Source organism: Equus quagga, chromosome 12, assembly GCF_021613505.1.
Source record: "Equus quagga isolate Etosha38 chromosome 12, UCLA_HA_Equagga_1.0, whole genome shotgun sequence".
Taxonomy (NCBI): Eukaryota; Metazoa; Chordata; class Mammalia; order Perissodactyla; family Equidae; genus Equus; species Equus quagga.
The window spans coordinates 68,973,342-69,001,217 of NC_060278.1; the positions used below are offsets into that span (position 1 = coordinate 68,973,342).

The 27,876-nt window shown below is 42.6% G+C and overlaps 1 protein-coding gene and 1 pseudogene across 6 annotated transcripts; one reads left to right on the forward strand and one right to left on the reverse strand.

Moving 5' to 3' along the window:
- Positions 1 to 862: 862 nt before the first annotated feature.
- Positions 863 to 27,368, reverse strand: ZNF133 (zinc finger protein 133). 6 transcript variants are annotated; one of them, XM_046679570.1, is made up of 5 exons: positions 25,799 to 26,912; positions 8,058 to 8,104; positions 7,399 to 7,525; positions 6,803 to 6,898; positions 863 to 2,766 (listed from the first exon to the last, which is right to left on the reverse strand). In XM_046679570.1, exons 3-5 carry the CDS (start codon positions 7,517 to 7,519, stop codon positions 1,019 to 1,021), a joined length of 1,965 nt encoding a protein of 654 aa, XP_046535526.1. In that variant the 5' UTR covers positions 7,520 to 7,525; positions 8,058 to 8,104; positions 25,799 to 26,912; the 3' UTR covers positions 863 to 1,018. The 6 variants fall into 6 exon arrangements, with proteins under 6 accessions (XP_046535526.1, XP_046535524.1, XP_046535523.1 ...); XM_046679568.1 differs by lacking the exon at positions 8,058 to 8,104 and adding an exon at positions 13,817 to 13,894 and having other exon boundaries at positions 863 to 2,763; XM_046679567.1 differs by lacking the exon at positions 8,058 to 8,104 and adding an exon at positions 13,817 to 13,894.
- LOC124248182 (60S ribosomal protein L17-like) lies at positions 16,724 to 17,282 on the forward strand (annotated as a pseudogene).
- Positions 27,369 to 27,876: the final 508 nt, after the last annotated feature.

The following is a 27,876-nucleotide window of genomic DNA, read 5'->3' on the forward strand; positions in this document are numbered from 1 at the left end:
AGCTTTAAGAATCTTTAAATACAGCTAAATATCTTCACCCTTGTGATTGGAGAACTATCCAGGGTGTACGGCTAAGGGATCTTAGAACAGTTATTGGATGGCTTCCAGGGGTCCTGGGTCCTGGGATAGAGTCCTAAGGAGTATAACTGAAAGTTCTAAACCCTGGTATGATCTGGGAGTATGGCTTCAAGAGTCCAATATCCCTGTTATTGGAGGCTGAGGAGAGAATATGGTTACAGGTCATTATATTATTGGAATGCTGATGAAGTGGTGTAACTGGGGGCAGCTGTGTATCGTCCATGTTCTTGGTGGTCTGATATGGGTGCAATTGGAAACTCAAGTTTCTGAGACTAGATAATTGCTTGGTCATAGCTGAAGGACCAGGCCCTGGAGCTGGAGTGCTGGGGACAATGTCTTGTTAAGGGGGCTCAAAGATGGGAGCATCAGGGACTAGAGCCTGAGAAAAAGCAATAATGGTGGCTAGGGGATGCTTCAGCAAAGGCAACAATATAGATGTTTGAGAGCTAGGAGGGGAGAGGCAAGAAAGGGAGCTGTCACAGAAGCCAAGGGAAAAGGGTAGTTGCAGGTGAACAGATTACTAGAGGAAGCTGTAACTTCTGGAAGATTCCCTCCCCTCACCTAAAATCCCTGAATACAGTTCCTAGATTCTCTCCCTATACAAATGACCAGACTTTCCAACAAATACAGGAGTGACTCAGTTCTTTTATCTTCCGAGGAATTTAATTCTTGTGGAACTGTGGGCTTAGGAGTTCAAGATATCTGTCCCACTCCTTATTCCCGACCTTTACAGACGAGTGAATGAGGTATACAATCAAGCTTACAGATTTGTAAAGAAGCGAAGTTTATTGGAACAAAAGGCCACAAAACATGAAGACTTAGTGTGAAGAAAGTAAACTAGGTCAAATGTCCTTTGATCACTTACGGAATGCATTTTTCTACTCCATTTCATGAAAGTGTAAAAAGTGTGATTATTTAGTCCTCACCGCCATCTTCACTTTCAAAGAGAGTGTAAGGGGTCAGACGATTGTCCGGAACAGGCCTCAGAGGCCGGGTGGGGTGGTGGTCTCTGGTGGACAGATTTCATCCTCCTGTGTCTACTGAGGTGAGACTTCTGGCTGAAGCCTTGCCCACACGTCTTGCACACGTAAAGCTTCTCCCCCTGGTGTGTCATCTGATGTAAGACGAGGTGTGACTTTTGGATAAAGCCTTGGCCGCACTCTCTGCACACACACAGCTTCTCTTCTGAGTGTGCCCATTTGTGTGTGATTAGGGCCGACTTATTGCTAAAGCCTAGCCCACACTGCCTGCATGTGTAAGGCTTCTCCCTCGAGTGTTTCCTCTTGTGCCTGATGAGACCCGCCTGGTGGCTGAAGCCTCGCCCACACTCCCTGCACACATACGGCTTTTCCCCTGAGTGTGTCCTCTGGTGTGCAATGAGGTTTGACTTCTGGCTGAAGCCTCGCCCGCACTCCTCACACACCATAGGCTTTTCCCCTGAGTGTGTCCTCTGGTGTCTGATGAGATTTGATTGCTGGCTGAAGCCTCGCCCACAGTCCTTGCACACAATGGGCTTATCCCCTGAGTGTATGTTCTGGTGTCTGTTGAGGTGTGACTTCAGACTAAAGCCTCGCCCACACACCCCACACACATAAGGCTTCTCCCCAGTGTGTGTCCGCCTGTGTGAGATGAGGGTTGAATTCTGGCTAAAGCTGTGCCCACACACTCCACACACATAAGGCTTCTCCTTTGAGTGTGTCCTCTGGTGGTTGACAAGCGTGGTCCTCTGCCTAAAGCATCGCCCACACTCCTTGCAGGCATAAGGTTTCTCTCCCGAGTGCGTTCTCTGGTGTGAGATGAGGTTCGACCTATCACTGAAGCCTAGTCCACAATCGCTGCACACGATGGTCTTCTCCTCTAAGTGTGTCCGCTGGTGTCTAACGACAGCTGACTTCTGGCTGAAGCCTTTCCCACACTCCCGGCACACATAGGGCTTCTCCCCCGAGTGTGTCCTCTGGTGTATGATGAGGTTTGACTTCTGACTAAAGCCTCGCCCACACTCACTGCACATATAAGGCTTTTCGCCTGAGTGTGTCCTCTCGTGTATGATGAGTGTTGACTTCCGGTTAAATCCTCGTCCACATTCCCTGCACACAATAGGCTTCTCCCCCGAGTGGGCCTTCTGGTGTCTGGCAAGGCTCTTCTTGAGACTAAAACCCTTCTCACACACCCCGCACACATAAGGCTTCTCCCCCGAGTGTATCCTCTGGTGACTGAGCAGGTTTGTCATCTTGCTGAAGCCGAGTCCACACTCTCCACAATTGACTGTTCCAAACCCTAAGACTTCTATCCTCTTCAACAATGTGTCTGTTTCCTCGGGGCTCCCCGTCTGAGCTGGGCTGGCCTCTATCTCCACGCCTCTAACGCCGTTCCTAGAGCTGACTGGCTGCCTTTGGGGTGGCCTGGACAATGCTCCTAAAGTCCTTTTCTTCGTCTTTCCAAACAAAGGTTTGGTACTTTCTCTCTCTTGACCTTCTCCTCTATCACTCCAGGAACTTTGACCAGAGGCTTGTGGCTGCTCCTTCTGGTCCCCCGGGCACGGATCCCCTGGCTGGACGTGATCTTCTGGACATGAGCATGTGAAGATCCAGGGGGGATGATTACACAGCACGCGCTGCATGTGGACTTTCTGACTGGAGAAATCCGGAGGGCAGAAGGGACAGAGGTGGAGTTCTGGCTTTGCTTCTGCTGCAGAGACAAAGTGTGAGTCAGAACTGAGATTTGGTGGGGCAGCCCAAGCACTTCCGCCTGGTCTAATAGCGAGACTCAATTCCCTGTTCTTTAAAATGCCTCAGGTTTAAGGGCTACCCAGTCAAGACTTCCTTTATATGACCCACTTTTACAGCCCATCACATCTTCCATTACAATCCAGAAAACCCACTCCTAAGATCTATTCTATGTTTCAGACTATAAAAGCACCACAGGCAGTTTTGGCTCTGTAAATAGGGCCAATATGCAACAGTCCCCCCCCACTACAATTATCTTCCAACTCACAACCACCTACACTGGTATCAGCCGTGTCCACAAGTATTTTCTTTGACTGACAGATACCTAACCAGAGGACCCATGTGGAAATGCCGTTACGTCTTTCCCTATGTCCCTGTGAGGACAGGGATGGAGGGAGCAAGCAGTCATTCAGACTGGAGAACCCCTAGTGTAGGAAGCAGCGTCAGAGCGGCTAGAGAGATCATGTGTGAGACAGCCCAGCTGGCGTTTCCCTACCCACTAGCAAGTATTTATTACAGGATTTCTTCGTGCCAGAATTTCTACAAGGCAGTAGGCTTTCAGCAATGGGCAACACAAACACAGTCTACGCCTCCAGTGACTTAAAAGAAGCTCCCTCTTGGTGCCCCTGACCAATCCAAGCCCTATTAATTTCCATAATTAAGCTAAATAAAAATTTCCCCAGAAATCAGTGGAAAAGAAACATTGTCTTCTTATAGTATCTCTTGTGTCGAAGATGTCAACACTGAATGAGTTGTTCCATCACAACTGGTTCTAGTCAGCCTAAGGCAATAAATGACCACACAATTTGAGAAACCAGGTACAGATCTTACTAGACCTACTTGAACACTCTTTCTTTGATCAGTGTCAGATCTTAGATCAACACTCAGCTTTTAAAAACCAACTGTGTACACATCTACATTCCAGAATTATTCCATCCTACGTAGAATGCCAACGTATTTAGAGATAGGGCCTTTAAAGAGGTAATTAAGGTTAAGAAAGGTCATAAGGGTGGGACCTTAATTCAATATGACTGGTGTCCTTATAAGAGGAGGAGGAGACAGCAGATGCACACAGAGAAAAGGCCATGTGAGGACACAGGAGAAGGCGGCCATCTGCAAGCCCAAAAGAGAGGCCCGTGAGCCACTGAACCTGCCGACACCTTGATTATCCAAAACCTACGAGAACCGTGAGCCTCCAGAGCTGCAAGATAATAAACTTCTATCATTTAGCCCACGCAGTCTGTGGTGTTTTCTTCTGGGAGGCCAAGGTGACTATGACAGACTTGACTTCCTTTGGCCTGACCTTCTTTCCTATCACTGTACTCAAGGACCTACAGAGCTGCCTCAAAGTCAGCCCCCAAGTAAGTCCATGAAACTCATCAGTTGTTACAGCAAAGTCCCTATTAAAAGACAACAACTCTTGGTTTGGCATAAAGTGTAATACCAGCTACAAAGCACCCAAATCACATTATTTTTATTTAAAAAATAAAAGAGTGAACACAGAAATACCATAACAAAAAAATAAACAAGAAAGTGAGTGCTAAGACTAACAAGAAACAAAGAAAAAGTCAAAGGAATATCACATGGAACAAAGAGATCTCTAATGTTAAAAACGTCATTAATGAATGAGACGCTATTATCATGAACCTTCATATGCCTGAGTATACTGAAGTGCAATATAAGACAAAAACTTAGAAATATATGGAGAAATGCTAAAAATATGACTCTTCCTAGCAGATCGAAAATAAGACACAAACAACTTGAAAAATAGGAAAAATTTCTATCATATATGCTATGGTCTCTTGATTCTAAGAATTAATTGTAAGGCTCTCTTTTAAATTTAATAAAACTGAAAGAAATAGACAATTTCTTCCCCAGAAAAAAAAACATATACTTCTCTCTGTGTGTGAAACATTTATAAAATTGACAAAAGTATTTTAAAAATTAAAAAATACATACATAATTCTTTAAAGTTATCTACACTTCTATCATTTAAAAATAAGGCCAAATAGAAAGAAAAATTGCCAGAAACCCCTTTCCCCACTCTCTCCAATCTTGCCCCCACTGGCCATGGTAAATAACAATACAGACTTCTATGTTCACATAAACATACTGATACATACTTTTTCACACACTTCTTTTTTTTTTAATAAATAACTGAACTGGTAACTATTCTTCAACCTTTTCATTTAATAATGTAACCATTAAGTATCTGAGTTATTCTGTTAAGAAGGTAAAGGACAATTTGCTCATCATTAATGAACACATAGGAAATATCATCACAAAAACAGAAAATTATAATAAAAGCAAATGGAAATGATAGAAGTGAAAAAGACAATATCTGAAATGAAAAATTCCCTGGCCAGGGCTTAACAGCATACTGGAGATGCAGATGAGACAGTAAACCTGAAGACGGATCAACAGAAATCAGCCAATCTGAAGAACTGCCAGAAAAAAAAAATTAAAAATATGGACAGGCTCAATAACCTGTGTGACAATATAAAAAGGACTAAAACACATGTAATCGTAGTCCCAAAAAGGGAGAGAGAAAATGAAGAATAAAAAAAATGTGAAGGAATAACATCCAAAACTTTCTCAAATTTGGCTCTAGTCATAAATTTATTGATTCAAAAATTTCAGTGAATCCCAAGCAGTCCCAGTGTAGTCAAACTGAACACCAAAAACAGACAGAAAACTCTGAAATCGGCCAGGGGTGAAAAAAAAAGGTAACAAAAAATCAGGGTAATAATTGTAGAAAAGACAGCTAACTTCTTTTTTTTTTTATAACTTTTTTTTTTTTTTTAAGATTTTATTTTTTCCTTTTTCTCCCCAAAGCCCCCCGGTACATAGTTGTGTATTCTTCGTTGTGGGTTCTTCTAGTTGTGGCATGTGGGATGCTGCCTCAGCGTGGTCTGATGAGCAGTGCCATGTCCACGCCCAGGATTCGAACTAACGAAACACTGGGCCGCCTGCAGCGGAGCGCGCGAACTTAACCACTCGGCCACGGGGCCAGCCCCGACAGCTGACTTCTCATCAGAAACAATGGAGGCAAAATCAGGGGAACAATATCTTTAAGGTGCTGAAAAACAATCTGGGATTCTATATCCAGTGAAAATATCTTTCAAGAATGAAGGTGAAATAAACACACATTCAGAAAAACAGAATGCTAGTGAATACACTGCCATTGGCACCACAAGAAATGCTAAACGAAGTCCTTCAGGCTGCAGGAAAATGCTACCAGGTAGAAACTCAGATGTCCAGAAAAAAATGAAGAGCATAGAAAATAGTAAATTATCTGAATGAGTATAAAAGAATATTTTTTCTCTTGATTAAAAAAAATACCTGTGTTTAAAACAAATATTTTAACATTGTATTAGGGAGTTTGGAATGCATTTGGTATAATACAAATGACAACTACAGAATAAAGCCCGTGGGGGAGAGGGGTAATTGGAACTGTGCAATTGCAGTATTCTTATGATTTACACAAAGTGGTGCCCAGAATAAGAAAAGTTAAGGCTGTGTATCGTAATCCCTTAGAGCAGGGCTCAGCAAACTTCTTAAATGGCCAGATAGTAAACACCTTCCTGGGTGAAATCCATTCTTATCTCTCCATTTTTTACAACTCCATTTCAATTTCCCAACTGGCTTTTTACCCTTCCTTCCTCCCATTTGGCTTACCTTTTTTCTTTAGCTCACTCAGTTTTTTTCCCACATTCTCACTTCATCTTTCAAAAAAAAGAGTAACAAGAGAAAGAAGCCTATGAATGTGGGAGAGAACTGAGTCAAATAGAGAGGGCAAACCCAGTGGAGGAAGGCCACAAGAGACCAGGAAAGCTCGAGTGAGGATGAAGGGAGGCCATGCCAGGCAATGCAAGCAGCAGCCCAGGAGGCCAGGAGCATGGCTTCCCTCCCCAGCAGCTGAGTGAGGTCTCCTCCTCACTCCCATCCCCTCAGCTGCCTGCAGCTCTGTGCTCCATTTGCCCAGTGTCCCCACTCACCTGGACAGGTGGCTGGTGGGCCTTGTGTCTCCTCTCTCCAGGTTTCCTTCCCTTGCTCCAGCTGGGTGATGAGTTTTGGTTTAGAAAATGCAATTCCTGTTCACAGGAAAAGAAAACAAGGTGGCTGTAGATTACAGGCTCAAGTGCCAAACTGGGTGGGGAACTTAAAAAAGTGGTAGACAAGACATGAGAATAGTGAGCTGTCAGCGATGGAAGGGACGAGTCGGGAAGCGGAGCTAGGATGAGAGCACACTGACTCTACTCCATGCTGGGCAGAAAAACACCTCCCTCATTTAAAAGAAGGTAACCTAGGAAAAGATGTTATGCTTACCCAGAGAGGCTGGGGGGAAAGGCCTAGAAATGCAGAGTAGCACACACAACACACACACACACACACACACACACACACACACACACACACACAGATCTACCCAATTCATCTCTACAAAATCAGACCTTCCCTGGGGAAACGGAACAGATTGCCTTTTCTTTTGAATCCAACCCAAAGGCAAAGTCAGAAAGCAAGATGGCTGCTTCAAGCACAGCCTAAAATGCCCAGCAGCAAGAATGTGAGTCCTAAGAGACGCCAGGCTTACCCAGTGAGACCAGGTTGCTGTAGTTCTCCAGCATCACCTCCCTGTACAGGGACCTCTGAGCAGGACTCAGCAGCAGCCACTCCTCCTGGGTGAAATCCACAGCCACATCTCTGAATGCCATGTGTGCCTGAAACACAAAACACAGCCCTGCTCACCCAGCAGCCAGCCTTGCCCATGACTCAGGTGAGGGGCACGGAGAGGGCGGCCTGGGGGAGTTAGGGGAGACATCTAGATCTTGCTTTTGTCTGTAACCCTGACGCCATGCGTTTGAAGGCCTTCCAACCCCTGTCGCTATCTGGCCAACAACACTTGTGAATCTACACATTCAAGATCCTGAGTGGGCTGTCTTGAGGTATACATGCAAAGAATGGAGTCCCTAACTTTTGTGAACTTTAAATCCAGGCTGAGGGAAGAGCAAACAACATATAAAAATTAAACAACAGTAAAGCAACAAACTTCCGAGTTTTAAGAATTTAAAACGAATAGTCTGACTGATTGTATTAGTATTGAAGCATCTGAGTGACTGACGTTCATACAAAAATGGCAAAGATCAAACTACAGCTCAGTCCTTCCTCTAAATCCCACACCCCTCTGGACTTCTCGGGCCTGAGAGGCACAAGCGGGGAGTGGTGAAGAGCACAGACTTGAACCATACCAACCTGGGTTGGGGCCCACTTCCAGTGAACTAGTGCCTCAGTCTTCTCACCTGTGAAATGTGGGTACCATTAAACTCCTGCCTCACACTGTGGGTGCTCAGGGTGGACCTCCTGGCCACTCAGTATACGAATTTATCTCTGCACTCCGTTCTCATCCCCCTGCCCAATTTTACTCTATTTCAATACTATTTCAAAATGGAGGGTACACTAGAAGACAGACATCAGAAGAGGTTTCATGAGATAGGGTCGGGAACTTGGAGGTCTTGAAGGAAGAGCAGGAATCAAGGGAAGAGGAAAGTGCTAGATATGCCAGATGAGGCATGTGGGGAGCAGAGGAGAGGACACTGTGAGCTGAGGAAGAGAGAAAGCCCGCGATGAGGACAGGAGGACTACCTGGGAGGAATCAAAGGCACCTGGTGGTAGAATACAGAAGAGACTGGGTGTAGCAGTCGGTACACTTTTTTTTACTGTAAAATATATACAAAAATTTTACTATTTTTACCATTTTTAAGTGTACGTTGCAGTAGCATTAAGTACATTCATATTGTTGTACAACCATCACTACTATCCATCTCCAGAACTTGTCTGTCATCCCATGCTAAAACTCTGTAACCATTAAACAATAACTCCCTCCTCCCCACAAATCCTGGTAACCACCATATTATTTTCTATCTCCATGGATTTGGCTATTCTATGTGTTGCAAATAAGTGGAATCATACACTATTTGTCCTTTTGTGTCTGGCCTATTTCATTTAGCATAATGTCTTCAAGGTTCATCCATGTAGAAGCCTGTACTCAGAATTTCCTTCCTTTTTACAGCTTAAAAATATTTGATTGTATGTATATACGATTCATCCATTGATGGACTTTGGGTTTTTATCCACCTTATAGCTATTGTGAATAACACTACCATACCAATTGCTTTCAGTTCTTTTGGTTAAATACCCAGAAGTGGAATTGTTGGATCAAATGGTAATTTCATGTTCAATTTTTTCAGGAACCAATGAACTGTTCTCCACAGTGGGTGCACCATTTTACATCCCAACTAGCAATGTAAAAGGGTTCTAACTTGTCCACATCCTTGCCAACACTTGTTGCTTTCTGTTTTGTTGATAATAGCCATCCTAACGGGTGTGAAGTGGTTTCTCACTGTGGTCTTGATTCGCATCTTCCTAATGATTAGTAATGGTGAGCATCTTTTCAGGTGCTTACTTGTTGTTTGTATGTCTTCTTTGCAAAAATGTCTCTTCAAGTCCTTCGCCTATTCTTGAATTGAGATTTTTTTTGCTGCTGTTGTTTTTGAGTTATAGGAGTCATTTATATATTCTGGATATTAATTACTTATATATGTGGTTTGCAAATACATTATCTCTCTCTGATGCACAAATAATTTTAATTTTGATAAAGTCCAACTGATCTATTTTTTCTTTTGTTATCAGATTTTTGGTGTAATATCCAAGAAATCATCACTAAATCCAATTTTATGAAGCTTTTCCCTATGTTTTCTTTTAAGCTCTTACCTATTAAGGTCTTTGCTCCATTTTGAGTTAATTTTTGTATATAGTATTAGGAAAGGGTCCAACTACATTCTCTAGTATGTCAGTATACAGTTGTGTCCTTTCCACAATGAATGGTCTTGGTACTCTTGTTGAAAATCATCTGACCATATACGTGAGCGTTTATTTCTGGGCTCTCTGTTCTATTCCATTAGTCTGTAATTCTACTTCTATGCCAATAACACAGAATTTGGATTACAGTAGCTCTGTACTAAATTTTGAAATCAGGAACTTGAGTCCTCCAATTTTGTTCTTCTTTTTCAAGATCGTTTGGCTATTCAGAGTCCCTTGAGATTCCATATGAATTTTAAGATGAATTTTTTCTATTTCGACAAAAAAAAAAGTCATTGGGATTTTGATAGGGATTACATTGAAGCAGTTTGAGTACTATTGTCATCTTAACAATATTAAGTTTTCCAATCCATAAACACACAACGTCTTTTCATTTATTTCTGTCTTCTTTAATTCTTTCAGTAATGTTTCGTAGTTTTCAATGTACAAGTCTTTCACCTCCTTGCTTAAGTTAATTCCCCAGTATTTTATTTTGATGTTATCGCAGGTGGAATTTATTTTGTTAATTTCCATTTCAGATCGTTACCGTACAGAAATGCAACTGATTTTTGTGTGATTTTCCATCCTGCTACTATGTGGAATTTGTATATTACAATTCTAACAGGTTTTTGTGTTTGTGTCTGGAATCTTCCCTATGTATAAGACCATGACATCTGCAAACAGACAATTTTACTTCCTCCTTTCCAATTTAGATGCCTTTTGTTCCTTTTTCTTGCCTACTAGCTCTGGCTAGAACTTCCAATACTATGTTCAGCAGAAGTGGCAAAAGTGGGCATACTTGTCTTATTCCCGATCTTACAGGAAAAGCTTTCAGTCTTTTACCATGGAGTATGCTACTTGTGTTTATCACATATGGCCTTTACTATGTTGAGGCAGTTTCCTTCTATTCCTAGTTTGTTGAGTGTTTTTATCACAAAAGGGTGTTGAATTTTGTTAAACGCTTTTCTGCATCAATTGAGATGATCATATGCTTTTTTTCCTTAATCTATTAATGTGGTATATTACACTCATTGGTGTTTATATGTTGAACCACCCTTGCAGTGCAGGAATACATCCCACTTGGTCATGGTGTATAATTCTTTTAATATGCTGTTGAATTCAGTTTGCTAGTATCGTGTTGAGGATTTTTATACCAATGTTCATAAGACATATCGGTCTGTAATTTTCTTTAGTGTTTCTGTCTGGCTTTGGTATCAAAGCAAAGCTGGCCTCATAGAATGAGTTAGGCAGTGTTCTCTTTTCAATTTTTTTTGGAAAAGTTTGAGAATTGGTGTTAGCCCTTCTTTAAATGTATGGTAGAATTCACCAGTGAAGCCATCAGGTCCAGGGCTTTTCTTTGTTAGGAGGTTTTTAATTACTGATTCAATCTCCTTACTGCTCTCTTCAGAATTTCTATTTCTCATGCTTCTGTCTTGACAGGTTTCATGTTTCTAGGAAGTTTTCCATTTCACCTAGGTCATCCAGTTTGTTGGTGTACAATTGTTCATAACACTCTCTTACAATCCTTTTACTTCTGCAGAATCAGCAGTAATGTCCCCACTTTTATTTCTGATTTTAGTAATTTGAGTCTTCTTGTTTCCTTAGTCAAAGTTGCAAAGGTTTTGTACATTTTGGTAATCTTCTTTTGGTTTTGTTTATTTTCTCTATTATTTTTCTATTCTCTATTTAACTCTGCTCCAATCTTCGTTATTTCCTTCCTTCTGCTAAGTTTGGGTTTAGTCTTCTTTTCCTAGTTCCTTAAGTTGCAAAATTAGCTTGTTGCCTGGAGATCTTTCCTCTTTTTCAGTATAAGTGGTTACAGCTCTAACTTTCCCTCTTAGGACTTCTTTTGCTGCTCCTGTAAGTTTTAGTATGTTGTATTTTGTTTTCATTTGTCTGTGAATATTTTCTAATTTCCCTTGTGATTTCTTCTCTGATCTGTGGGTTAAGAGTGTGTTGTTTAATTTCTACATATTTGGGAATTTTTCCGTTTTCTTTCTGTTATTGGTTTCTAACTTTACCCCATTGTAGTGGGAGAAGATATTTTGTATATCTGTCATTTTAAATCTATTGAGACTTAATCTGTAGCCTAACACATGATCTATCCTGGAGGATGTCCCATGTGCACTTGAGAAGAATGTATATTCTGTTTTTCTTGAGTAGAATGTTCTGTATATGTCTGTTAGATCAAGTTGATTTATTGTGTTCTTCAAGTCCTCTTTCCTTACTTATCTTCAGTCTGGTTGTTCTATCCATTACTGAGGGTAGGAGACTGAAGTCTCCAACTATCAGTGTAGATTTGTCTATATCTCCTTTAATTCTGTCAATATTTGCTTCATATATTTTTAGGGTCCGTTATTAGATATGTAGCATGAATAATTTTTATATCTTCTTGTACTGAATCTTTTATTAATATATCATGTTTTCCTTGTCTCTTGTAATCTTTTGAATTAAACTCTATTTTGTCTAATATTAGTATAGCCACCCCCACTCTCTTTTGGTTATTTGCAAGGACTATCTTTTTCCATCCTTTTGCTTTCAACCTATTTGTGTCTTTGGATCTTAAGTATGTCTCTTATAAGACAGTATATAGTTGGATCATGTTTTTATAGTTGTTATCCATTATGCCAAATTCTGTCTTTTGATTGGAGAGTGTAAGCTATTTACATATCATGTAATTTCTGATAAGGATGGACTTACTTCTGCCAATTTGTATATGTTTTCTATATGCCTTATAGCTTTTTTGTCCTTCATTTCCTACATTTCTGTCTTCGTTGGTATTTAGTTGATTTTAGTACAACTGTTAAATTCTCTTCTCATTTCCTTTTGCATATATTCTATATATATATTCTTTGCAGTTACCATGGGGATTAAATGTCACATCCCAAAGTTATAAAACTCTAAACTGAATTTATATCAGCTTTACTTCAATAGCATACAAAACTCTTCTCCTATACAGCTCCATCCTCTCCTCCTGTCAGTTACTAAAGTCACAAAATTACATCTTTATGCACTATGTCCAAAAATATAGATGAATTGTGTTTTTCAATGCATTAGTCTCCTAAATCATGCAAAAAACAAAGAGTGGAGTTACAAACCAAGGTGATAATAACACTAGCTTATATAACTACCCTTTTATTTACCTTTACTGGAGAATTTTATTTCTTCATATGGCTTTAAGGAACTATCTAGTGTCCTTTCATTTCTACGTGAAAGGCTCCCATTAGCATTTATTGCAAGGCAGGTCTAGCGATAATGAACCTTTTGTTTTTCTGGAATGTCTTAATTTCTCCCTTACTTATAAACAGTTTTGCTGGATATAGAATTCTTAGTTGACAGTTGTTTTCTTTCAGCACTTTGAATATATCAATCCACTGCCTTCTCGCCTCCAAAGATTCTGATTAGAAATGTGCTGATAATATAAGATGACCCCTTATATTAACAAAGCTTCTTTCTTGCTGCTTTTAAGATTCTCTGCTGGCTTTGGCTTTCGAGGGTTTAATTACAATGTACTTGGTGTGGGTCTCTTTGAGAGTTTATCCTAGTTAGAGTTTGTTGAGCTTCTTGGTTTCTTTTCATGTTTTCTCTCTCTCTATTGGTATTTTCATTTTGTTCTTACATCATTTTCTTGACTTTGTTCGTGTCTTCTGCAAGTTCTGACAATCTTTAAGACTGCTTTTTTAAAGTTGTTGTCCAGTAAGTCCCCCATCTGGCCTTTATCTGGAACGGTTTCTATTGATTTTTTTCCTTTGAATGGGCTATACTGTCCTGTTTCTTTGTATGCTTTATGATTTTTTTTCTTGAACATGGGATATCTGAATCTTATAGTTTGGTAACTCTGGAACTCAGATTTCTCAAAATTTGTTGTTTTCTTGTTTTGTGTTTTTATTGTTGTAGGGTGTCTCTGTGCCGGGGTTTAACCTGAGGTGTAAACCTAAGGTTTTTCTCAGGTCTTTTCTAATCCTGTGCATTTCCAGGGGCATGAGTGGTAATTTTCTAAATTGACCAAGTCATGGGCCAAACAGGCTGCAGGTCAGATAAGTCATACTTCCAGGCCTGGAGCTGGACTCTGCCAGGTACCAAGGCAGTCAGGACAAGAGAAGAGAATGTGTCCATCCTGCGACAGCCAGTGTGGAAATGCAGGAAACACTCACCATCACCCTGGCTTTCCGGGACCCTGTGGCCATTTTTCCTGGTATCCCTAAAGAAGGATGATATCTCAAAAGGCAGATCTGGGTAAGGAAAACAGAAATGAGAGGGTATCAGCTGGAAATGTTCTCCCCATGAGTGAGGAACGGCCAGCTCTCCAACCCCACAATTGGGGGAGGGGCAGCACGATAGGAGGTGTTAACAGTCTGGTTCTTTACCAGGGCCCTGAAGAAAGGTCCAGAGAGCCAGGGCTGCAGCAGGTTCAGTCTCAAACTCTCCTGATCCCAACAAATAAAATGTAGAAGGACGTTTCTGAGGCCATCTACTTGACAGCAGACAGTGTTAATGCATCATTATTAATCTGAGGGATTGTGAAAATGGAATTGTGGTTGTTTTTCAAAGAAATATATATTGAAGTATTTACGGATGAAAATAATTCACAGGCTTGCTTTAAAAACATTTCAGAAAAAACTGGACCAAAAAACCCTCCAGGATTATAAAGTAAAAAGTTTAGTTCTCTTTCTGGACTCTGCCCCAGGCCCACATCCTTCCCCAGGGAAACTGCTGTTAACAGTTCAGTGAGTAGGCTTCTTTGATTTATACTTTATCTCTTTATTTTCACTCATATTTGTGTACATGTGCAAACAATGTTATTTTCCTGTAAATAAAAGTCATCTGCATTGTTCTTTGACTTGTTCTCATTTAATATCTTGGGGCTATTTGTACACCAGTGCTCAGAGACCTAACTCCATTCTTCTTAACAATGGTCATACTATTTCCATCGGCAGACCACATTTTCTTTCACAATGTATTCCTCTGTCAACTGACTGTGAGACTGCAATGTTTGTCTATCACCAACGAAGTTACAAAGATTACCTTTGGCACGCGTGTCAGTATTTCTGTCTGAGTGATAAAGGAGTGGAACGAGTGGCCTTAATACTGAACACACATTTACACTGTAGAAATACCCTCCAAAGGCATACCAATCCATAAACTCAAGAACCACACATGAGAGTGCCCCTTCCACATTTTTGACAATACTTGCTTCCATCATTTTTTTTGAATTATCAATGTACTGGGTTAAAAAAACACCCAACTCACTGTTTTCACTTGCCTTCAACTCCAGAAAGTAGGAAAAAAACAAAAAACTAAAAAAACAGAAGAAAATGTTTTTAAAAAGAACAAGAATTAGTAAATTAAAAACCAACAGCATGAGATTCTGACACTGATAGGACAGCTTATATCAAACTAACCCTCTTACTACTAACTATAAACTCTAGCCAAAATATAAAAAGCAACTATTTGAAGACAAAAGCAACCAAAAGCATTCAAAAACTCAAGGGGATATAACCCTTAAAGAAGGGACACACACTGGTGAGATCCGTATTTAACTAGCTTTTCACCTGAAGGTACTCCCTAGCCTGTGTGGCACCCAGGGAACAGATCCATCTGCAGCTCCCAGACTTCCTGGAAACTATATGGCAAAATCCTAGAAAGGTGGGAACAACAAAGGATTGAGCCCCAAGTGTACACATAAGCTCCTCCTAAAATCTCAGGCTGAACACTGAAATAAGGAATCATAAGGCAAGACAACAAGGAGCTCAAGTGGATAATAAGCGCTGGAAGGCTGAATGAGCTGTGCTGAGATTTCAGCTACTGTTCACCACAAGAGAGAGCAAGTTTAGAGTTCGAGTCCAAATGAGTAAGAGAAGATTGCTAAATACTGTAATTCAGCTTCCACTGAAACACAAGTAAACTAGAAAACGTACATCCTTTCAGCATAACTAGACAGAGAAGGTCCTAACTTCAAATTACCTGTAAACACCTATATAAAAAAACCCAAAAAAGCAAAAAACACTAGACCAGTGAGCCACCTCCTATACACCCTACATTATAGGCCACTGGGGAGGACAAGGGCAGCTGGCGGGGAGGGGCAGGAAACTAGATGTGAGAGAAGAGAGGCACTAACACCAGATTTAAAATTGACTGAAAACAACCCTAAGAAAAGAAGTGCTATGTATGTTAGAAAATCCTGCAAAAGTGTACTGATAAGTCAGAACACTTACTACAGGAAAGGGACTGAAAAGTGTAGGCAGAAAGAGAAAAGGAAGTCTTAGAAAAATAAAGCTCTGGGAAAAAGAGGATTACAAGCAAGGAAAAGGCATCCTTCGGGAAATGCAAGGTACAAGGAGAAATTCAGGGTCCTGCAAAACAGAAGAGAGAAAAAAATGAAAAGACACACAACCTCTCCTTCCCCTGCGATCCAGTAAAGAAACCATGCTACCACTGACAGAGAGTTTTCACGAACTAGAAAATTTCAAAAACACTAGAATCTGACAGTTGTATGCAATCTTCATCTATAGAAAACCAAAGCAAAAAATGATAATCCAAAATTCAACTACAGAAAATTCCACCAAAGAAAAAAAGGTGACACAGAAAAAGCCATAACAAAATACTCCGAGCTGAATTAAATATCCTCAAACAAACATCTGGGAATATAAGAAATCACCTTGGATCAAAAATTGAATTCTGTAACTATGTGAGGTGATGGATGTTAAGTAAACTTATTGTGGTAACCATTTCACAATATATACACATATCAAATCATTACGTTGCACACCTTAAACTACTATATGTTAATTACAGCTCAATAAAACTAGCAAAAAATTCAAAAGCCAAGAACAGAAATGTACAAAAAATTGAAGAAACAAAATGAGAGTTGACTGAACTTCAGAAAGAAACAAAAGACACAATATTATATGAGAAATAAGACTAAATTACAAGACACCAAGGAAGAATGGATTGAAATGAAAACATGATGGGCACTGAAGAATAGCAAGAACACCACTTAAGAGAACAAAAATGAAAGAAAGAAAGAAAAAGGGCTCTTCCTGTTAAGCAGCCTGATGTGATCTCTGAAAACGGTTTGTTACTCACTTGACCCAGAAAACCTTACAAAATCATGCAAATCAAGAAGTTCAAATCTTCATGTTCACTTTAAGAACACTCGTGAAACTGTGTTCCTCAAGGTTATGCTCATCTGAAAAGCCACCAAGGATCTGAAAGTGTCACTTTACAAAACAGCGTGTGCCATTCTGTTATTACAATGGTAGAGTTGGTAGGTGTGCCCAGGCCAAACAGCAGGGCTGGACACAGGGTTGGTGGCCCAAACAGAGTGCTGAATTTTTACTGCACGAGCTTAAAAATGCAGAGAGTAATGCTGAACTTAAGGGTCTGGATGCAGATTCTCTGGTTTTGAGCACAGCTGGGTGAACAAACCCCCCACGATTCAGCACAGGACACACAGAGCTCCCTGGCAGACCAACCCTCTCCCTGCCACACTGAGATGATCCTCACTGAAAAAGAGCAGATTCTTCCTAAGCCAGAAGAGGCGGTTGAACAGAAGAAAAAGATATCCCAGAAGAAACTGAAGATATAAAAACTTATGGCCCAGCAATAAATTCAGCGTAAAATAAGTGCAAATAAGAGTAAAAGCAGAAAAAAAAAGAAATAAAAAGGGTTAACGAGAAAGTGGTTAAAAAGGAAAACAGGCAAGGAAGGAATATCATTTGTATAACTGTAGTTCCCGCAGAAGAAAACAAACAAAAAAAGGGAAGAGAATTAATATTTAAAACTATAATCCAAGAAAACTTGGCAAAAATGGACAACCTGAATTTAAATATGAAAGAGGCTACAGAGTACCAGAGAGGCTGACTCACAGCCACCAACTGAAGGAAACCTACCAGAAAAGCTATCAAGCTCTGAAGAACAGCAGCAAAAATCCTGAGTGACTCTAGCAAAAAACAGACCAAACATCCATCAGACTTATCAAAATTATCATTCAATCCTTTTGCATTACTGGTAGGTAGGTACAATGGTGCAGCCACTATGGAAAACAGTATGGCGATTCCTCAAAAAATTAAAAATAGAATTATCACATGATCTACTAATTCCACTTCTGGGTGTTTCCCCAAAAGAATGGAAAGCAGGGACTTGAACAGATATTTGTACACCTATGTTCACAGCAGCATTATTCACAACAGCTAAAATGTGGAAGCAACCCAACTGTCCACTGATAGATGAACAGGTAAATACAATGTGGTATATACATACAATGAGACATTATTCAGCCTTAAAAAGGAAACTCTGACACACGCTACAACACGGATAAACCTTGAAGACATTATGCTAAGTGAAATAAACCAGACAGAAAAGGGTACACATTGTACGATTCCACTTACATGAGATACCTAGAGTAATCAAATTCATATAGACAGAAAGTAAAACGGTGGTTGAGAGGGGCTGAGGGGAAGGCGAAAGAGGAAGCTATTATTTAATAGGTACAGAGTTTCAGTTTAAAATGATGAAAAGAGTTCTGGAGATGGATAGTGGTGATGGTTGCACAACAATGTGAATGTACTTGATGCAACTGAACTACAGACTTAAAAATGGTTATAATGATAAATTTTATGTTAGATATATTTTACCACATTAAATAAAATGCATGGCAAAAAAAATTCATCATTCAAAGCAAGGCAACAATGGAGTCACATTTACAAGAAACTTAAGGAAAGATATTATGAACTAAAGATTTTATTTCCATCCAAGGGATTATTCAAGTAAGTAGACTTTAGAAAAATAGTTTTACACATGCAGGGGCTTGAAGAACTCCACAGCCAGGAGTTCTTTGTGAGGAATCTACTAGAAGATGAATATTAAACACGATGAAATATCACAGGGGAAACTTCAGGTAAAGGACTGAAGGTGAGCATTTATATAAGTACTTATGGATCTAGCACTAAATGGTGAGGAAGAGAGAGGAAGAAAAATACATCCTTACGACCATACGGCTGTCCTGATCAAGCAGAAAGGCCTTGAAAACGGGAGAAGAGAAAAGAAGAAAAAGTGCACTGAATGTTGTACAGGCAACAGGTGAGAGTTAAAGGGAAAAAGCAAAAATGAAATTATAGAATTTCTAAAAAATAATAATGAAAACACTATACATGTACGGAATTTATTTAAAACAGTGAGGTGAGGAAATTTTATAGCCTTAAACACTTTAGTAAAGATAAAACGAGAAACCGATGAACAGAAAAAAGTCCATTTATGCAGTCAAATCCCAATTTCTTTAAAAAAAATTAATGAAATAAACATGGCTAACAATCAAGAAAAGAGAGAAAATATAAACATTCAAAATAACAAACGACAAAGGGAAAATAACTATTGAATCACCAAAACACATCTTTAAAAAGTCATAGGACACTATTTTGCAGACCTCTATGCAAATAAATATGCATACCTACATGAAGTGAATAACTTCCAAGGAAAGATAATTTACCAAAATTGACTCTAGACAGTCATAAGGGAATTCTACCACACTGTCAAACCAGATGGTCCCAATGCTCCAAACACTGCCCCGGAATATTGAAAAATGAAGGAAAACTTCCTCATTCTTTTTATAAAGCAACTACGATACTGACACCTAAACGTGATGACAGTTCACAAAACAGAAAATTATAGACCAGTATCACTTATGAATATTGAAGCAAAATTCTAAGCAAAATATTAGCTAAGAAATTCTAACACCACAATAAAAAAATATTTTACCATGACAAAGTGGGATTTACCCAGAAATACAAGATTAGATCAATATTAGGAAATTATTATTATAATACACCATATTAATGAACAGATCTAAGGTGAAAAATCATGTTTGCTTTTATACACGCTGAAATATTAACAAAACTCAACACCCATCCCTCACTTAAAAAAAAAACTCAATATAAGATTGATAGATTTTTAAAACTTTTTATTTTGAACTAATTTTAGACTTACAGAGAAGTTGTAAAAATATCAATTCCCATATACTCTTCACTCAACTTTCTCTTCAGGGTTTCATCTGAGAAAACCCTAGTACAATGATCAAAACCAGGAAATTAACATTGACACAGTTTTATTAAGTAAACTACAGACTTTAATCAAATTTTGCCAGTTTTTCCGCTCACGTCCTTTTTCTGGTCCAGGATTCAACTGAGGTTCCCACACTGCGTTTAGTTCTCATGTATCTTTAATCTCCTCCAATCTGTGACGGTTCCTCTGTCTTTTCTTCTTTCACGAACTTGACACTTTTGAAGAATATCCCTCAATTTTAGTTTATCTGATTGTTTCTATGATTAGAGTGAGGTTGGTTCATTTTTGGCTAGAGTGCCTTTGAAGTGATGTTGTGTCCTTCTCAGTGTACCATATAGAGGTTCATGACATTGATCCATCTCATTACTGGTGATGTTCACCTTGATCTCGATCACTTGGCTAAGGTGTGCCTGCTGGGTTTCTCCAATATAAAGTCACTATTTTTCCCTTTATAATTAATAAATATCTTTAGAGAGATAGTTTGAGATTATACAGATATCCTGTTTTTCTTCAAACTTCCACCCACTGATTTTAGCAAACATTTGTGGGACCTGTCTCCAACAGTTACTACTGTGGTGTTTACCAAAAGACGAAGTTCTATTTTCCTCTTTCATTCTAAATTCATTAATTGGAATTCTTCTGTAAGCAAGAGCTGTCGCTTCTCCCTCGTTTATTTGTTTATCCCATTACTTATTTATTTATATCAGTATGGAGTCGCATCTTGTCCTATGGGTTATAACAGACTATTATCACTATTTTGCTGCTCAAATTATTCCAGCTTCAAACACTGGGAACTCCTTCAGGCTGCCCTTGTTCCTGCTTTAACCAATAAATGTGGCACAAGTGACACTGCGGCAGTTACAAGCTTAAGTCTTAAGAAGGCTGGACAGCTTCCACTCTTGGGAGGCCAGAGATACTATGTCAGAATTTCAACTCCCCTGCCAGAGAGACCACACAGAGGCAGAGGCCCCGACACTCCACAGAGAGAGAGTAAGGCCCAGCTGACTCCAGCCCTCCAGCCAATTAACCAAAGCACCAAATACATGAGGGAACCATCTTGGATGTTCCAACTCAAAAGAGTCCCCAGGTGAATGTGGCCACAGCCAGATCTATGACTCACACAGAGCAGAAGAACTGCCCAGCTGATCCTCGTAAACCCAAGGAATCGTGAGGTTGTACATGGTGGTTCTTCTAAGCCACCATTTTGGGGTGGTTTCTGCACAGCAAGCAATAATCAGAATGTTTCCAGACATGTTGTGCCTTCTCTCTACTCAGCTTTCTTAACGAGTATCTTCCTGATCATCCATATGCCTACTCAGGCACTCTGACTACTTCTCTCCCTGCCATTATCAAACCAATTACCACGGCCAACTGACTGCACTTCTGAGAATTCCCTCAATTGTTCCCACTCCTACACCTGCTGGGGGAGGAGGACAATGGCAGTAGTCCCTCCTGATGGTCTCTGCAGACCATCTCTCAACATCCCACACAGCCTCATCCATTCCTCCCAGAATCAGCTCTATATACACATGATTCGATTATGTACTCTTTAAATATTTATTAAGCTCCTACTGTGTGACAGGCATTATTTTAGACGCTGGGAATACAGAAGTGAACAAAGACAAAAACATCTGCCCCCACTGACATGAAAATCTAGAGGAGGAAGATGGACATATTGAATGAATAAAACAGTGCATCAGAAAGTGATGAGTAAGATGAAGAAAAATAAAGCAAGGAAGCAGAAGAGCAGTAACAGAAGTCGGGTGGGGTTCTGGAATTTTAAATGGTGATAAGGGAAGGCCTCCTTGATAAGGTGACTGTGTAACGATCTGAAGGATGTGAGGGAGTGAGCCAAGTGGACAGCCTTGAAAGGAGCACTGTAGGCAAGAGAACAGCCACTGCAAAGGCCCTGTCGCAACAGCCAGCCTGGTATGGTCAAGTACAGAGACAGTTCACTATGGTTCCTGGGCCATGACTGAGACTGACTGGAGGAGATGAGGTTCAAGTATAAATGTGGGAGGAGATCGTACCCAGTCTTATAGGACACTGGTTCTGACTTTGACCGTGACGAGAAGCCACTGGAGGGTTTTGAGCAAATGCATGACATGATTTGATTGAAATTTTAAAAGATCCCACTGGTTGCTGTACTGATTAATATACTTTAGGGGGACAAAGGAAGAAGCAAAGAGATCACTCAAGGCTATGATCATCTAGGTGCGATGGTGGCCTGGACCACGGTGGAAGCGGAGGAGATTGGAGATTGTTGGAGTTTAGATTTGCTCATTGGGGATGGAGAATAAGAGCAAGAAAGGAGTCGAGCATGAGTGCAATGTTCTGCACCTGAGCAATCTGAAGGAGGGAGTAGCTATGTCTCTGCTCCCTTTTAGAGCTAAACTCCCTGAAAGAATTGTCTGTACTCACTGCGGTGCAGCATGTTTGGGGGAGTTGATCGGAGTTTGCTGTTGGACACATTAGGTTTGGGAGACCCAGGAGATATCCAGGTGGAAGCATGAAATAGACAGCAGGAGTCTAGAATCTGCAGATGAGGGCCCAGGTCTAGGCTGAACCTCAGAGAGATGGCATTTAAGGCCTTCCGAGTGGACAGGGCCACCAAGGAGAGAGTGCAGCTGGAGAAGACGAGGTTTACGAGCTGAACCTGTGCCTTCAGTGGGGGTTTGGGAGAAGAGAAGCTGGCAGAGGAGACAGAGGAGGAGCAGCCTATGAGGTCAGAGGAAAACCAGGAACAACCACGTGAGAGGATATTTTAAAAAGAAAGAAGTAGGCAAATACGTAAAATGTTGCTGGGAACTGAATATGGAATTTAGCCCCAGGGAGATCACTGGTGACCTTGACAAGAATATTTTTAGTGGACTGAGCTGAAAAAACCTCATTCGAATATTTAAGACAACGGAAGGATACTAACGGAGACAGCAAGTACAGACATTTCTTAGCTCCTTGAAAGGGAAGGAAAGGCATAGGCAATAGCTGGAGGGGGATCATGGTCACTGCTCTGTTCAAAACCCTTTACTGAGTGCCTCCTGCCCTCAGACCAAGTCCACGCTCACTAACTTGTCATTTAGTGCTCACTCCAATAATACCTAAACCACATCTTTCCACTGACTCCCCAAGTGAAGTTCCCTTGCAGCCAGCAAGGATGACATGTGTCTTCACACAGCATCACCACTCCATCTAACCAGCTGTCAGCATTGTAGCAGTGACCCAAAAGGAGCAAGACGAAGTGCTTGACTCTCAAGGAACGGCCTCACAGTCCATGGAACAGTCGGACAGACAGTCACAGCGCTGCCTGAGGGCCCCAGAGTCCTGATGCGTCCAGTGTTCTGCTGCTGACAGGGAGACTGCGAGTACTGCCTGGGAAAATCCAGGAATGCTCTCCAGCGGGATCTGAGCTCAAGCAACAGGAGTGTATACCGAAGCAGAGAGGCGTGGAGAAATAAAAGAGCATAGAAGGAAATATATCTCCATGCAGCTGTAAAACAGGGTCTGAGACAGGTGGGTGGTAAAGAAAGAGGCTGAAAAGGTAACTTAGAGAAGTTGGAAACAATAACAATCCCAGCTAATAACTACTTAGTACTTCCTATGACCAGGCGCCCTGACCTCATTGCAAGTGTTATCACACCCAACATCCCTGTGAGGTGGACAGCATTATGATCCCCATTTTATAGATGAGGAAAGGAAGGCTCAGAGAGGTCAAGTAACATGCTCATAGCCACATAGCAAGAATCTGGGGAAGCTGCGATTTGCACCTGGGCAGTCTAACTTTAGAGTTTGGACAGAAACAATTACAAAGATCACTAATTTCTAAACTCTTTCTAGCAGGTTGAATGAGAAGATCAGTATTTACACCTCAGGAACCATCTCAAGAGGCATGGGAAAAGAGGGATAAAAAGGTGAAGAGACAGGAAGCTAGGGTGGTACAGGAGTGGACACAAAGGGAAGGAGGAGGAATCAAGGGACGCAGCATAGGTGGAACTGAGAGGACGCAACAGCCAACCAAATGGGAGCTAAGTTTGGAAAGAACAGAGAGGCAAGGAGAACTGAAGAGGCCCAGCTTGTACCACGGGTGGAAGTGGCAGCTGTTAGCCTAGGTCACCAAAGTCAGAAGAAATGGGGGAAGAGAGGGAGGCAGAGACAGGGAAAACCACCATGCTGAATTCCAGATACAGCTCCCTCTCCTGCCTCTGCCCAGGGCTGCTCAGAGGAAAAGGAAAAAGAGATTTTTTTAAAACAATTGGGGAAAGAACTATTGATTTTGCTGAGTGTAACAATGAAATTGTGGTTATGTTAAAACAGAAGTCCTTATGTGTTAGAGATGCCTACTGAAGTATTTGCAGGTAAATGATATGATGAGGATTTGCTGCAAACTACTCTAGCAGGGAAAAGGGTAAGTGAGGGCACTGGAGGGAACAAGAACAGAGTGTCGGTAACTTCACAGCAGACAAGCCCTGGGAGTAAGCAGTCTGAGCAAAACCTTAAGAGAAGGGGTGCTGGCGCAAGGATGGAGGGGTCATGAATGAGGGCACCAGGTCTAAAGAACAGTCCCAGGGGAAACCATCACCCTTACAACAGGCTTTGTTTCCTGGGGAAAACAGCTGGGCTCTGATCCCCAAATAGGATATCGCAGGGCACAAGACGTCAAAGTCGAGCAAAAGAAACATTCCCGTGGTTCACACAAAAGGTAAGCGGTCCCCACCTGAGGCAGGGCTGTCAGGGGCCCAGGAGTCCTCCTTTTGCCCACCAGGCAGTCCTCTCTGGACAGGCAGGAGCCGCAGGGGACAGAGCAAGAACAAAAAGGCTCAGGAGAGTCCCTGGAAACGCTCAAGCTCCAGCAGAGTAGGGCTTCCTGGTCCTTAAATGCATCAGCAATGGATCTGCCACAGAAAAGACTGTGCGCAGCTTGCAGGGAACAGAGCTGGACGTGGGCTGTGAACACAGCCTGCCCTCACATGCTGCTGACACTGAGCAGGAGCTGATCTTCTGTCGCCTTTGTTCTTAGTAAGGAAAGTTAATACCCACCGGCACTTAGTATATACCAGAGACTATTCCAGGCACCACTGGAGTTTTACCTCATTCTATCCTCACAACGACCCACTGAGGGTACCATTTATTATTTCCATTTTACAGATGAGAAAATTGAGGCACAGTGAGGTCAGTCTCTTGCCCAAGGTGACCCAGCTATAAAGTGACAGAACCTGAATGAAATCTGGCTGTAAAGGCCATATTCTTAACCAGGAAGGGCAGTGTTGGCAACCTCTGGGTTGTAAGGATTCTCAGTATATTCATTATGAGAAGAAGCAAGACTGGTAAGGAGGTGATAAGTGTTGACTCTGGGTGATGGGTCTACGGAGTTCTACTTCCGACTGTTTGAAATATCTCTGTAATAAAAAGTTAAAACGCAATTTAAAATCAAAGCCTGGCCACACCAGACATGTGGGAATCCGTGATTCCTGTGGTCAGTGACGGTCCCTGGGATCTTTGAAAAACTTATCTGTGGGTCCCAGCCCGACCTCTTCCACCAAGGCCCGAACCCAGGGGCAACCAGCCAAATTGAGACCCTGAGACCGCGCCAAAATGGCCACTCCACAACCCAGTGCAAAAGGGGCACGGCTGGCCAGGCCGCCCATCGCCCGAAGTTGGGCCCGAAGTAAGACGGTCAGCCTCCACCAACCAAAACCCCAGACACGTGGCCCCAGGGCAGTCCCCACATCACCACCTGGGAAACAGCAGGCGTCCAAAAGCCTACTTATTCAACCCCCCCAAAACGGGGACTTGTGACATGAGCGAGCCCCTCTCCTAATATCGCTATTTCGGCCAAGGCCGAACCTGTCCCCATTCACAGGAACCCTAGGACGAAAGGCCTGAGCCCAGGACCCACCACTTCTGGGCTTCACAGCTGAACCTCACACGCTTTCCTCGGTGACGCGCGCCCACAGCCCCAAAATAAGACATCCGGGAGAGCACGGCCTGAGCCACGACAGCGCGTCTCCACCACTACCTCCTCTCCCCGCCGTCAGCACCGTCCCCAGCCTCAGCCCATACACCAGCCTTTCAGAACCTACCTTTCCGGGCAGGGAAGGACACGGTTGCCCTAAGGGTCCCGCGGGAGCCTCACTCACCAGCGCCACCAAAGAACAAGGGGTCACTCCAGCCACCAGCTGGGCATCTACTCCAGCGAGGAGCCAGGACTACACTACCCAGAATCCTCGGCACCGCGCCGCGACCACACCTCCCAGGATGCTCGGCGTAACTAGAAGCGCGCTGACGGCCTGCAGTTCCTACTGGCCTCCAAGGGAGCAGGGTGTGGGTAACGTGCTCCGGTCACGGTGAATGACCACGGTGGCACGTAGATTTCCCCCTCTTTTTTCTTAAAACCATGTTCACAAAACATGTAGAGGGTCCCGGGTGAAGCTCTCCGCCGTGCCGTGATCCCTTCGGTAACGCCTCTGCATCAAAGACTACACTCCCCAGTGGCCCCTTCAGTGACTTCCGCATCCTTTACGGGGGCCCGCCTCCCGGCGCGCAGGAATGACGCGTTAGGGGAGTTTCTGGTGGGCTTCTGGGGTTGGCGCGGATCCGGGGCCGTGGGCGTGAGGGGACTCTCGGCTCTAGCTGTGGGGTTGGGAACCTGTGCCCGATATTCGGTGAGCGCCAGGCAGCCGTGGTCTAGTCTAGCTCACACTCTCTCTTAACTCCATTGAAACCCACGGAGAGACCGAAGCTGGGAGGGGCAGAGCAGTCTTCCCGAGGTCTCGTCCCGGACAAGGCAGACCCGGTTTCTGAGCCCACGCGCACGACCCCAACACCCCCCTGCGGGTGCCCTGAGACCTTTTCTTCTGTTGGAGTTCACAGCGTTACGGCAAGCTCTCGTCTCCTGGGGGACAGGAACCTCACTCTTAGACCAGAGCTTCGGCTGAGCCCGCCGTCGGCTTGGCTGGCTGGGTCTTTTTCGGGGTTCTGGTTGAGAACAGGGCTGCGCTGGTGCCATCTGGGACGTCCCAACTGGGGAGCCGGAACACAAGCCCCACTTCACTCGTGGGAGGGCATTTCCACCCGGGCCCCTCTCGCTTCTCTTTACTTTCCACAGCTGTACTTTCTGGGACGTTCCTTCTCTAGGAAGACCAAGACAATGTCCCGTGGCCCACAGAGCCAGGGAGAGACAAGAATTTCCTAAAATTCCTTCTTACCTCTCGGAGGATGAATCCATTCTCTTCTCTTGCCGAAGGCTCCCTTGTCCTTGGTGATTTCACTTCGGCCCTGGCCCTGGATAAATGCCTAGGCCTTCTTAAAACCCTCTCTCGACATCTCTATGCCCGACTCTTGACTCAGTCGTTTATCAAGAAGTTAGCTGTTAACACACGTGGAGGTTCAAAGTAACAGGGCAGAGCCGTCCATGTGTAAGTGTCCGGTGATGCTTGCTGTATGCGAAGGGCAGGGGTGGCGGGGATCTCAGGAGCATGGAGATAGACCAGGGAAGACTTCCAGGAAGAGGGGCTGCCTGAGCTCCCTTGAGGGAATAAGCAAGATGAAGAGTTGGAGACAGGCCAGTAGGAAGAAAGCAGGGAGGGAGGTCTGGGTTTCAGGATCTGAGTCCCTGGGCAGACTGCCCTGGCCTCAGACAGGGAAGTTTTCAGTAGCAAATGGCCTTGCATCAGCCTGATTTTCCATATATGTAGGCGAGGATGCCATCTAGCTGTCCACACGTGCCATACACCTGTTTGGTTTGGCCAGCCTCATGTTTCATATTTGAAAGAGTGCTCAGCATTTAATAATTAGGAGTTTCCATCTGGAAATCTGGATTGTCTGCTTTCTGAAAACACTCTTCCTTACCTTTCTCCATCTCCTCTTTCCATATAGTATACTTCCTATCCCTCTCTACCCTCTCCCACACCTCATCTGGAATACCTTGCCTGCGCCTGTCCCCTGACTCTTCTAAATCCTCTCCATCCTTCAAGACAAAATTCTCAGCTCTGTTTCGTGAAACTTCCCCTGATCTCTCTATCCTATGGTGACTTCTTGAGATTCCTCTGACCCTGGCTGTGGCTGAGAGCTTTTAAAATACAATGCCTGAACACCACCTCCAAGAGATTATAAGTTTGGGGTGGGGCCCTGGCATCTATTATTCATAACAAAGCTGCTT